Here is a 13488-nt window from a genome sequence, read left to right as displayed (position 1 = left end):
GAGATTCTAGATCATCTTTACTATCATATCTCTGAATTATTTTTCAGGTAGATTGCCTATTTCCTCTTAATTTATTTGGTCTTGTAGGTTTTTACCTTGCTCCTTCATCAGTAACATTTTTTTGTCATCTCATTTTCTTTTTTTTTTTGGATGGCTGGGATTGTGTTCCTGTTTTGCTGGTTGTTTCGCCTGAGGCTTCCAGCACTGGAGTTTGTAGGCTGTTGGGTAGAGCTGGGTCTTAGTGCCGAAATGAGGACCTCACTCTGATGAATATTCCCTGGGGTCTGGGAATATTCTCTGTCAGGCCAGTGGTTTGGACTCGGACCTCCCACCACAGGAGCTCTGACCCAGCCCCGGGCTCGTGAACCAAGATCCCACAAGCTGCATGGGGCAGCAAAAAAAGGAGAACAATAACGAAGTGTAAAAAATAAAATTAGATTAGAAAACTGACAGACATGTTAGAAAGAATAAAAAAATAAAAATATAGATGAAAACAACACCTGGATGGTAAAACAAAACCACAATAGTAAAAAAAAAAAAAAAAAAGCTTGAAAAGGCCTTGGCTATGGGGGGCGGGGCTTAGGCAGCGGTGGTGTTTAGGTAGTAGGCAGGGCCTATGCTTAGGACCCACAGGGCAGGAAAAGGCCCTAGGGGTGGGGGAATGGAGGGGGGCTTAGGCTTAATGCAACAGGAGGGGCCCCAGCCCTGGAGGGCAGAGGAACAGGTCCAGGACCCGAGCAGGCTCACTGGGCCTGAGTGGGTGGGGGAAACACTAGGCACATCCCCCCAATCCTCTGATCCCACAGGGCCCCTCCCCATTGGACTGTCTTCTTCTACCTGCTCCTTCCCTCCTATGCCCTAGGACCCATGAGGCTGGAGGGGGCCTTGGAGAATGGAGGACCAGGCCCGGGAGCCCAGCAGGCTTCTCAGGCCCCAAGTGGGTGAGGGGGAAACACCTGCCACACCTCCCCTGATCCTCCCGTCCCAGAGGGCCCCTCCCATCCACCTCTCCTCATGTCCCCGCTTCCCTCCTATGCCCCAAGGACCCATGCAGCCCAGAGGGGGGTCTTGGAGGGCAAGGGACCTGGCCTGGGAGCCCAGCAGGCTTCCTGGGTCCCAGTTGGTCAGGGGAGATGCTAGGTGTGCTCCCCCTTGATCCTCCAAGCCCCAAGGGTCCCTCCAGGAGTGGAAACCCCTCCCCTCTCCCAACTACCCCTCAGGTGCATTCGTCCTGTCCAGCCTCCACTTCTCCCCCCTCACTGCCCCCTCATCCTACCCGGTCGCTCGGGGGTTCTTCCCGTCTCCTTAGGCGTCGAGGTCCCCCACCAATGTCCAGCAGGCACCCTAGTTGTGGGGAGACGTGAACTCTTCATCCTCCCCCGCCACCATCTTGACTCTGCCCCCTCTATACTTGTTCTTTATAACAGTCGTAGTTCAGGTAGAGAATACCTAGGTATATTACCAACATATCACCTTCAGTTGTATCTGCAAACCCAGAGAAAGGTCAATATTGTTTCACCAACACAGCACTCAAACAAGTAAAGAGAAAGCCATAGGGATGTGCTTTCAACTCAGCTTTATCCAAGGTAAGAGAAAGTAAAGGCCCAGGACAGGCCTTGGTAAATACCATCCCAGGAGCTTGATTGATTTTTATGAGGCAAAGAACAATAATATTGATCATTTCAGCAATGCAGTTTGAAGTAACATATAATGTGAACTTGAGCCTTTTAGAGTAAGCAAGGGATAACATGCCTCAAAAACCATTCTTTTAGAAATGTGGGCTAGTATACAATTGGTTTTGAGTCCAGCTCTGATCACAAAAGAAAGCAGAGATCCACCCAAAAAGGCCAATTAGGTACAATGATGTAATAACAGTGCACAGTGCTATAGAAAAAGGTATCTGAAAAGCTTGCAGGACAGGTAAAATCCAACAGGTGTTGGCTGAACAGACTGAAGTTATATCCAAGGAAAAGGAAATGACCATGTGAGGCTTTGGTCATGAACTGTTACCGCAGAAGTTAGAGAAAAAAAAGCAAAGTTTTACCTTCTGGGTTTTGCTTTGTAAAGCTTACTTTGCAAGCTTCAGTTCAAAATTTCTGAGTTTTCCTAGTGAATGTCATCCATACCTGAACCTTAGTAAACAGATAAATTAGTAATTATTATTGATAGCTTTTCATGATGCCCATCTTTCTTAAAAACTTAAAGATATGCCTTAAATAGTTTAAAACTACTAGTTAGCCACAGTCCTAACAGACTTTAATAATAAAAACAAATACTTGATACAGATAAAATGACAATGAAAAACTGTACAATACTTGCTATGTTAGGGCAAAAGTATACAAATGGCTTTTCAAAAAATAGTGGATGCCTAACACAAATACTCGGTTTTCATTCAATTTCATGATTAGCTGTAAGATAGCACATGTCTGCCTAGTAAAAAGACTACATTTATTGTTTGTACTAAGTTGACCAGTAGAGGTGATAAGCATTATAAAGTAACAGGACAAAACAATCTAAAGTCAGGTAAGCATTTTCACAGGCAAAAATCGGGTTCTTCTAACTCTGTAATAATTCAGAAGGGCTTCCTGTAGTCTGCATTTGCCCACAGAGATAGACAGGAAGGTCCTTGAGCAGCTTGGTGAGTACCAGAAGCACACATCCTTAAAAAGTTGCTAAAAGAGGAAATTCATTCATTTATTTAATATACATATATTGAGCACCTACTATGTACCAGGCACTAGTAACACAGATGAAGAATACATTGGTAAAGCTTAAATTCAGACTAGTCTTTAAAAATGCTTTCTACCTAGCCCCAGGGACCACTTATATCTTCTGAAGAAGTCTGCATATTAGGTAAAGGTGAGATTTCACCTGGGGGGGGGGGGGAATGCACCAGGTTACAGTGACAGAAAAAATCTACATTTGTGAGGTCTGATGGAATAGTGGGGAAAGGACTGGATTAGGATTAGGGAAACCTAGTTCTAGTCCTATTACTTATTAGAGCTGTGTGACCTTAAGCAAACTTTACTTCTGTGGCCCTAACTCTTCATAAGTAAAATGATAATTGGGCTACAATCATAGAATATTAAAGCCAAAAAGAACAGAGGTCATCTAGTCCTGTGCTTTTCAAAGTCCTTAGTTCAAATGTAAATACACAGAAGTCCCAATGTAAAACTGATGAAAGCAGAGTCACCTTGAAGAAGTAAAAGCAGCACCCCAGAACCTCATTCCCCCCTGCCCACCGCTGCCTTGAAGTGGTCCAGGAGGCGAACTCACAGACCACCACCTGAAAATCACTCATCTAGTGCAAACTCTCACCTTTCAGATGAGGAAACCAAGACCCAAAATAGGAGTGATGGTTGTGATGTGAATATTTGGTTTCCTAAATAGAAAGGGAGGGAGGCTAAATAAAAGTTTTAAAAACTCATTAAAAAAAAAAAAAAGCACAACAAAGGAAGTTTTCTAATTCTCTCGAAGTAGCTCCTTTATGAAAGGGAGCTTTGAAACAGACTTTAAGGCAGCCAGCCCATCAGAGGCTGAAATGAACAAATACCAACTAGTCTGCAGGGCCTACAGAGAGGACTGTGGCAGAAAACCACACAGCCCTCATATATCAGTGGGCACTGGACCATGTAAGATCCTTGTCCCAACAATGCAAGCATTAGCACTTTCAAGAGAAACATCTGGAAAATTAGGAATGAATATAGACAAGTGTCTAGCTCCCAGATCCCCAAGGAGGATTCACCATCTATTACTCAAAAATATTAACAGAAGTGGGCATATTAGACCTTAAAGTGAACAGTGCAACCAAAAATCACTAGTTTGAAAGTTCTTCACAGGCATCCTCTCCGTGGAGGATAGTTTGGTATCTTGAACACTGTTAATCACAGCAGATTTGAAATTAAACCAGAAAGTTAAAATGCATGTCTAGTGCTCGACTACTTGGTCAGGGCTGTGATCTCTTCTGATTTCATGGCGTCAGACAGGAAGCTGAGCTCATTGCATAAGGTCTCATATCGGAACGCCATCCGGATCTGAGCAACATTTGTCTTTCGAATATCATTTCCTTCAGGTCCCTCTTTATAATAATTTTGTCCCAGAAATTTTTGCTTTTCCTGTGGACCAAGAGAAATACAAATGAAACAATATACCTTAGAATCACTTTCTATATCCACATGGCAGCTCTGACATTAACCACACCAAGTCAGGCTAGTCCTCCAAAGCAGGTCCTCCATCAAGACATCTTTCCCCACAGAGCTCTTACAAAATTCCTCCTGGCCTCCCTCTCCTCGAGCTTGTCACCCTGACAACCACATTCATTCCCGTCATTTCCAACTGTGCTTTCCTTGGTCAGAAAGGCTAAGAACTACAAGAGCTGCTGGCAATGAAGAAGGCAAGATGAAGGCGTGAAGACTCTAGCAAGGCTCTCCCGGGAGCTGACAAGAGCACAGGTGTGTCTGGGGACAGCCAGTCCAAAGAATCATGTCCCCACAAAATGAATCTTGAGCCTTAACTCTTGTCTACATCAGCATCCAACAAGAGCAAGATGCAGCCCTCTCCCTGTACCAGTGACACCACCCAGCGAAGGTACCCAGGGACCTAAGACACCATCTGGAGCAATGGTTCTCAACCCTGGCTCCATGTCAGAATCACCTAGGGAGCTACAAAAAATTTTTTTGTAATTACTGATGTCTGGGTCCCATCCCTAGAGTTTTCTATTCAATCTAGGTACTATTCATCTATTCAAGAAGTATTGAGTGCCCACTATGTGCCAGGGTCTATTCTAGGCCCCAGGGCTATAATGCTGAACTTACATTCTAGAAGGCAAGACAGAAAAACACATGACTACATATGGCAATGTCATATAGTAATAAATGTTATGATGGAGAATGAGGGCAAGTGTGTGGCTATTGTAGAGTGGGTAATCAGGGGAGGCCTCTCTGAGGAGGTGACATTTGAGCAGAGGTCTGAAAAAGGTGACAGAGCATCCATGAAAATTCAGGAGTCTCCACAGCGTTCTCCCCTAGAATATGAGTTTTCAGTGTGACAGAGACCCTGCTTGTTCTGTTCATCCCCAGTCCCAGGGCCAAGAAAGTGCCTGGCACACAGCAGGCATCCGATGTACACGTGTGTTGAAAGGACAGGAGGGATGGGGTGGTGCAATCACACGGCGTACCTGATGCGAGAGGCCGCTCTGCAGCACACTGTTCCTGGCGATCTCACACAGGTCACACGTGCTCAGCTTCCACACTTGAGCCGCAATTGCATATTCTTCCATAAGTGCTTCCTAGATTCCCCCAAAGTAAATGTGTTAGATGGGAGACTATCCATTTCAATGCTTCACATATTTCCCAAGCTAGAAACATCAGACTGACATTGCAGATTTCATTTTTCTTTAAGGACTGGCACCTGAATAATAAAACAATATCCCCCCACCTTTAAATTACAAACTCCGGAGATCTTTGTGTGAAAGCTCAGGTTGCCAAAGCCAGATATATCAAAGAACACCTACAGATTTATCTGTTGACCAACACATGTTCCAAGCCCTGTGCCCATGACTGGGGATGCCAGCCTGCTCTCCTGTGCCTGTCTCCCTGTCGTGCACACTTTTAGTACCCATCCTATAGTCTTGCTTTGTATTTAACACATTTTCTTAGGATCATCCAAAATAAAAGTTAATCTGAGTAAAGAACAGAGATGGAACATTAAATAGGAATGAGAAGCGATCAAGGATCAGTAGTGAGATAGTGTTAGCCCAGAAGCATTTGGGTTTGAGCTGTGCTTATACTTTGTCCTCTGGGATGTGAAACGTCTGACATTTATCACAAGCCCTTCCGTCACCTCTTTGCCACATCATTGCCTCTGTATTGTAGAGCAGTGGTTCTGAAAACATGGTCCCAGCATTCCTGAGGGTCCCCAAGGCCTCTGGAAGGTCCTCCCTTTTCCAACTATGCATTTTGTGAGGCAAGATTTTCTTCATACACCTTGATAAAAGTAATTTATCACAGCAGATTAACTGAAGAAGCAGAGATGAGAATCCAGCTGTCCTCTATCAAACTAGACATTAAAGAGATTTTCAAAACACCATTCTTGCCATTCTCAGTATTTTGTTATTGTAGTTTGCAGAAATATGGTTATTCTCATAAAAATTGCTAAGTTTGTTAACATTTAATGATTTATTAGTGTTATTTTACATGAGTTAGTATTTTTCAATTTCACACAGTTAAGTATCACTAGATACAAGGCATGTCAACCACAGCTCTCTGAGGGCCTCAGTTCTTCATAATATAAAGGGGTCCTGAGACCAGAAGCTTGGAGCTTGGAGCCTGTCCTAGAAGACCCAGGCACCTCTATTTTTACTAATCCGTGGCTGGTCTTATCAGTACCACCCAAACGTGCTTGTACACTAAGTGATGCATGGCATCGCCTTTCCCTTCCTCTTCAGTTTCCCAGAGATCCACAGTGTGCTAGTAATAATAGTGGTAACAAAAATGGTAGCTAACATCTTTAATACATGCTGTACGCAGACACTACATTAGACACTGATTCATTATCTTAATGAATCCTTAGAATAAGGTAGAGGTGGACATAGGAACAATTTTATCCCTATTTTACACATGAAGAAGGATAAAATACAGAGAGGTCAAGTAAGTAGCTCTACCAACATCACAGAGCTAGTGAATATCAAAGACGGAAAATGAAAGGCAAAGAAAAATCCTCAAAGATTCAAGAACCCCGAGGGCTCCTGGAAGGAGCACTTCGCTCACCAGAAAGTTACCTCTTGTCTTCAGTGGGCCACCAATGCCACCCCAAAGGCAGAGCTGAGCCATGTGCTCAGGTGCCAGCAGTGGGAGGCCCTACAGTCCTTATCTGCCCCTAAAGTCCTCACCTTCGTGTAGTGGAACTGCATGGGGTCATCGGTGGAGAGAGAAACATGCAGTCCCTTATGCAGGAATTCCCTCAGAGGGTTTTTGGAATATTCGAGGAACAGACTGTTGTTGCTAAGAGGAGACATGGCAATGGGGATCTGAGCAAGGTAGTAGAGATACTGCAACACCGGACTCTGCAAAAGAACCACCAAACTCAGGAAACAAGAGCCAGCGAGGGGAGGGAGGGATGGGAGAAGCATTCACCAGGGGAAACCAGGGGTCCGGGCAGTGTCTGCGGGAGCCCCCAGTCACCCCGAGCTCCACAACGCCAGGACCCCCAGGCCCACCCTCCACATTTACCTCACTACTGCATCAGGGCCCATCCCTCCCTGGGACTGCTCTCCTGCCCACTAAGCGCTCCCTCTTGGCTCCAGACTGGAGGCACAGCTCAGGGCAGGAAGGGAAGGGCACCTACAAGGCCCCGGGCTGACCCCAACCTACGTCCTCAGCTGCCCTCCCCCAGGAGCTGACCCCAATAGGTCAGTCCTGGAGATGCCCACTTTTGTTGCTTTGCGCTCTGACCACAAACATTCAGGTTGAGACTGTAAACACTGCAGCTCCTCGGAGGTAGGAAGGGGCGGACCTGACCGGGCCAGAGTGGTTCTCTGATGTAGCAGCCACCCCACACAGAAATGTGAAACACGGTTCGACCTCCCCAGGACCAGGGAAGGAGAGGAGTTGGAACAAATATCCTTCCTATGGAAGTGAGTCAAAATACGGAGAAGACAATGCACAGAGTTCATGGTAGCATGATTTACACGAGCAAAAAGTTGGGTGGATTCTGTGCAACAGCTAGAGCCTGGCTGAATCAGGCACAGCCCAAGCAAGTGGCAGCCGTCCTTTCAGCAGCCTTTAGAATGAGCAGCGCAGAAAAACGCTTGTGACGATAAGGGATGAAGAAGGAACCAAAAATTTGTGTTCTTTATGATAATAAGCATATTAGAAATATGTTCTGGAAAAAGATGGGAATTGGAAATACTAAAAAGCTAATAATGCTGTTTCTATTAAAGTAATAGCAATAAGGACTTTTTTCCATTTCTCCATTTTTTTGAAAATCTAAATTGTGATGTATTTGGCTATGTTTTTTCATAATTAAATACGAAGCCAAGAGACTACAGACGGCACAGCCCAGAAAAAGGCCCCGCCTTCCTGCATCACTGGCCAGAGCCTCCCAGGGCGCAGGCAGGAGCCCAGGTGGTCCCACTCCTCCCCAGGGCAGCCCCGGGCGGGACTGTCACTGCAGGGCAGCCATCTGTCAGGGGCCCAGTTACCTTCTTGAGGAGCAGCCCATGGGAAATGTTGTCGGCAGTCAGGAAAGCAGATACCAAGTGAGTGATGGAGCCAGACTCCCCGCAGTGAGGCCGGAACAGGAACGTGCTCAGGCCCCGTTCCCTGCAGACGTGAGGCTTGTGGTGAGAAAGAACCCCTGGTCCACCTGCCCCGGGCCCCACAGGCCTGCACTGCTAGCTCAGGGCCCACTCCAGGGGAGACAGTCCCCCATGGCAGGGTCCGCACCGCTGAGGCAGGGCACCCTGGAAACAACCTCTCCCCAGGTGCTGAGGCCCAGGCCCAGAGCTCCTCAGAACCAAGAGACCTCATCTCTGGGAAGAGAGGACCTAGTCCTCCATCCTCTCCTCCCCTTCCCCAGGGCCTGGTAGCCCAGATTCATAAACCTTCAGAGCAGGAAAGCCCACGAGAAACTGTGGAGTCCAGCCTCCTTGTTATAAAAAGGGGGTAAACCCAGATGTCAGAAGCCACCGAGAGGGCAACAGCAGAGCTAGAACTAGAGCTCCTACCTCGGAGAGCTCAGCCCAGGGCTCCAACCCTGGCCGTCTCCTTTCAATCATGGTCCCCCTCAAAACTTCCACACCCACAAACTAGCGCTGGCTGAGGCTGAGCTCTGAGGCCCCGTGGCCCAGCAGGGGTGGGAGGACGCTAGACGTGTGGGGAGGGACTGGCTCAGCATCCTGCCTCGTGGGCCTCGCCTCCATGTGTGCGCTGTGGGGAGCCTGGGCGTGAGACCACTGGATGGAAGCTCCATGAGCACGTGGATGCAGTGTTTTGTTCCCTATTATGTGTCCCGTGCCCAGGACCGTGCCTTAACATGGCAGGTGCTGTGATTCACTGAATGGATAGACGCACGTGTGAACACCACTGGCGTGGAGGTTAGTGAACGTGTATCAGCAGGTCCTGTGTCTCTATCATATCAGGGACAGACGTGCACACATGTAGGTGTTGGTGAGTGTGTGTATGGACGTGTGTCCAGGCATGGGGTCTGGCTGCCTTGTATGTGTGATCGTATCTGTGGCAGCAGGCACGCCTGCATGTGTGTGTAGCCCTATGGGTACGTGCCCTGTGGGTACGTGCCCTGTGGGGTGGGCCCAGGAGCATCCCCTGGTTTGAGGTGTGCACAGGGGCCAGCTCACCCACCTGCGGAGGTTGTTGAGCACCATGATGTTGGCATACATGTAGTACAGGTAGTAGCTGTAGGGCGGGTTCTGCTCGCTGGTCCAGACGTCCGGGCTGGGGCTCTTGTCTGAGAACATGTGATCGCTGTGCTTGGACTCATCATCCACGCTGTCAAACCCCGTCACCTGGGCAGGAGGAGGGGTCCTGCGTCAAGCCAGGGCAGACGAGCTGCCAAAGGCCTTGGTATATGTGCAGCTGAGGTGAGCCTGCTGAAGGCACTGGAGCCCAGGCCTCTCAGCTGTGAAACCTCAGCTGGGGACCCCGTGGCCTGCCTGAGCCCCATTCTTTCCAGGGATAGTGAGTGGGCGCAGCGCCCCAGTCTGTCCCTCCGGGGCTTCCAGAGGTACCCGGGAAGTCAGTCTGGAGAGTGCCAAGCCCCTGTGTGGTGGCAACAGTGAAGGGAAGCTCAGGCCAGGCCAGGTGAGCGGTGAGGCAGCTATACTCACCTCCCATCCTTAGGCTGTGCCAACAGCAGCGGTGACAACAGCTGTGAGGGGGAAGGGGACAGGCATTTCCCCTGCACCTACTGTATGTCAGGGCCTGCTTGAAGCACTTACCACACATCAGCTAACTTAATACTCAAGTGACCCTGTGAGGGAGGGCTTGGCTGACAGCAAAGCAGGGCCAGTTAAGGAGCTTTCCCACGTGAGACGACCAGCTCTGAGCCTAAACGGGCTCAGGGTCTGCACTGTTTGGGGCTGTAGGTGGAGGATGCCCTAGAGCAGCCATGATGTCCCAGGTGTGGCCAGCTGGGATGCCTCTCAAACAGGCCAAGGTGTGTGCCATCCAAGAGGGCCCCTTGGCAGGCTGAGCCATGGCTCTTGGGGTCAGAGCAGCTCAGGAGATGCCCACCCTCCCCCTGCACTTACACCTCAGCTGGGGCCCACACTACACCCCCAGGGCCCCACCCGAGTCACAGGCTTCCCGTCACCTGCTCCCAGAGGTCAGGCCCTGATGAAGGATGTACCTGCAAGGACCCAGCTCTCAGCCAGCATGCAGAGCAGTTTTGCTCCTGTCCCTCAGCCACAGCTGTGCTTTGGGAAGGGGCCCCTGAAGGACCGGCTGAGTCTGCCTGTTCCAAAATGGCAGTAGGGGCCCAGAGGAGCAAGCGACCACCAGGGGCTTGGCAGAATCTTCCCTGTCACGGTCATTATGTGTCAAAGGAAATGACAGGGTCCCACTGCAGCTCTCAGCACGGCCTGGACAGGTCTGGGTGCCAGGGCGGACCTCGAGTTCCGCTCTGCTCTGCGCTCACTAGCTCCATGCTGCACCTGAACTCTGGGGGCCCAGCATGGGGGCAGTGTCAGCCCCTCTCCTGGGCTCTGCTAATGCAGGGCCCCAAACTGGGTCTCCCATGGCCTCAAGCACAAAACATGTCCAAACCCCAACTCCTCCTCCCCAAGCCTGCTGTCCCCCCATAGTTGGCAGTGTCCTCTGAAAGGCACACCATCTGCTCCCCAACGAAGCCAGGCACCAGGAGGCCCCCCGTGACTCTTTCCCCTTGCTCACCTTCAGGGTGTGCCCAGGCCCCATCCATTCTCCACCCGTGCCCATGCCCGCCCAGCGGCCCCGCCCACCGTCTGTATACGTCTCACTTTCCTTAATGTGGGGATGACAACACCTGGGTCAGGGAACTGGGTACGAATTCCACTTCTGCCCCTTTCTAGCTCTGTGATCTCTCAGTTTCCACTTCCTCATGTGTAAATCGGAGCTAGTAGCTTCACAGGACGGTCGTGAGGATTAAGTGAGATAATCCACAGTGTCTAACACACAGCAACACATAATCATGCTGCTTACTATTAACACCTACAAAATGATGTCAAGGGGGGCAACCGTGAGGCTGAAGCAAGATCACGTCATGGCGTGGATCACCAGAGCAGGGAGCGAATAATCAGTGTGAGCTGCGACTGCTGGTCCAAGGCCCCTGCACGTCTCCATTGCTGGAGCAGGCCCCTGACTCTCACCTTGCCCCCTTGCCCCCCACCTCCAGCTCCTTCTGTTCCAGGCCTTTCTTCACACAACAGCCTGCATGGTGTTTGTCTAAGACATAAATTCAGTGCCGTCCCTCAGCCCCTTCAAACTTTCCTGGCAACCCCCCAACTCCCCCAACTCCCACTACACACACACACACACACTCACACTCACTCAGTCACCCCTCCTTCCCCCAGTCCCAGCCCTCTGGTATCTTCCCCACCTCCCTCACTGTCAGAAACCATCCCCATAAACTCTACCAGGCACTGAACTTGCTTCTCACCACCTGCAGCCAACTCTATTCTGGGCACCCAGGAGGCAGGACCAGCTCCTGTCCCCCTGATGCCCTTTCTGGTTAAGTCTCTCTTCCAGGCTTCTCACACTCTCCCACAACTAACCAGATAAATATATTTTGTGGGGCTTGTGTGCTTAACCAAACAAGGTGGGAGGACCATTGGTTTCTAAGCAAAAGCAGGAGCCTGAAATGTCTGCATTTGTAACAACCTGAGGCTACAGCTGGGACAGAGGCCAGTCCTTCCAGCCCCACCTGGTCAGGAACTAACTCCTCAGTCTTTCTGCCTCACGGCTGCCTTCCCAGCACCCCACCCATGCCCGCAGGCCTGCCCCAGAGGAGCGGGCTCATTATTCTAGAAATTCAGCTTCTTGGGCTGGCCACCTCATGCCTGGGGCACACCAGTGACAGGATCTTAGAAGGGAAGGCTGACCCTACCCACCCCCCCGCCCCCCCACCCCCCCGGGGATTCCTCTCGTCCCTCCCTCACTGGGCACACTGCCTGGGCACCACCCACACTTACATATCTGAGGAAGAGGTGAAGCTCTCGGTGATCCTGAGGATTAATGGTGGCCTCAAAAAGGGGCAGGAAGATGTTCTCCAGCATCTTCCCAAAGCTTGGCAGCAGCTTCTTTGACCTAAATATGTCACTGGGGGAAAGCGGAGACTTGCTGATTAAGGTGGACCCAACAGCCCCCTTGGCCCATCAGAGACCAGCCTCCCCAGTCCCTTCCCTCAGGCAGCACAGATCCCCATTTAAACACCCAGGGTAGATTCAGAGGTAGGGCTCCAATACAGATCCTCCCCTCCTCGCCAAGTTCTGCAACACTAGGCATTGGTGGCACACTCAACACCTACCCATACCCATCAGAGAGCTTTCTCCAGCTAGAGGCCAATCTGGGAGTGGGGTGCCAGGATTCAGGCTGATCCAACTCTCTCCCCTCAGCTCAGTTCCCCTAAACCACGTGTCCCAGGCCCATCCAGGGGCCACATTGGCCAGACTGGAGAGGACAGTGGTGGTCTGAGTCATATCCAGGGAGAGGGCCAGCAGTGTAGGCCCCGCATCAGGTCATTCAGACCCTGGGCCTCACCCAAAAGGATAGCCCATCCTCAAACCACAGTGACAAGAAGATGGGCAGTAGTTCCCACCAGGCCTCTACACATGTATGTTCTTCAAAGAACAGAGTTGAAGTGTCACAAGGACGTCTTTGCCAACCACCCCGCCCTGTAGGAAAATCCCTGGGGCAGAGAGGCCTAGGCTGGCACTGGAACAGGCCCTGTCCCTCAGCAGCACAGACTCAGCAGCTCCTGTGGGACAGGCTGGCGACCCCAGAGGACACAGGTAGACAGCAGCTGCCTCACTTACTAGATCCGGGGCACCTGGATGATCCAGCGCATGTTGGGTGAGTAGACCTTGTGCTGGATGAACCAGCGGGCCAGGTTGGACCACTCCTCAGGACTGCAGCCGTAGATGGAGAGCCGTGGCTCTGAGTACTGGTACTTGCTCTCCTCCAGCTCCTGGGCCACCTCCTGGCACCAAGAAGAGCTCAGGTCAGCCCAGAGCACCCCAGCTGCTAGATCCTGCAGCTCCCTCAGCCACCTGCTCCTGGGCTCAGAAGGCCTGATCTACATCCCCTTGCTGCCCCGTCAGCACTAACTCCACCTTTCTAGGGAAGAAGGCCTTGGACCTGCACAGTCACACACATGACCAGGCCAGACACCAGAAGCATCTCCAAATGGGGCTAACCTATACCCGGTGCAGGCTGCAAACACACAGAGCAGCAAGCCTGGATGCCGAGAGCTGGGCCAGCGGTGGACACCCTCCCC

General features: G+C 50.5%; 1 protein-coding gene across 2 annotated transcripts in view; it reads right to left on the bottom strand.

Annotated features, from left to right (window-relative positions):
- Nucleotides 1-1587: 1587 nt before the first annotated feature.
- The window catches only part of AMPD3 (adenosine monophosphate deaminase 3), a 42022-nt gene continuing 30121 nt past the window's right edge, over nucleotides 1588-13488 (bottom strand). For both annotated transcript variants that reach the window (XM_082660668.1, XM_082660667.1), the window contains exons 9-15: nucleotides 13028-13191; nucleotides 12185-12311; nucleotides 9360-9523; nucleotides 8201-8321; nucleotides 6890-7063; nucleotides 5177-5287; nucleotides 1588-4115 (exon numbers count right to left, since the gene is read on the bottom strand). In XM_082660668.1, the coding sequence (XP_082516794.1) occupies nucleotides 3939-4115; nucleotides 5177-5287; nucleotides 6890-7063; nucleotides 8201-8321; nucleotides 9360-9523; nucleotides 12185-12311; nucleotides 13028-13191 (1038 nt within the window). In that variant the 3' untranslated portion in view covers nucleotides 1588-3938. The remainder of the gene's footprint in view (nucleotides 4116-5176; nucleotides 5288-6889; nucleotides 7064-8200; nucleotides 8322-9359; nucleotides 9524-12184; nucleotides 12312-13027; nucleotides 13192-13488) is intronic.

Source organism: Grampus griseus (assembly GCF_964374135.1).
Source record: "Grampus griseus genome assembly, chromosome: 8".
NCBI classification, from domain to species: domain Eukaryota; kingdom Metazoa; phylum Chordata; class Mammalia; order Artiodactyla; family Delphinidae; genus Grampus; species Grampus griseus.
This window is presented reverse-complemented; position numbering and strand designations above follow the sequence as displayed.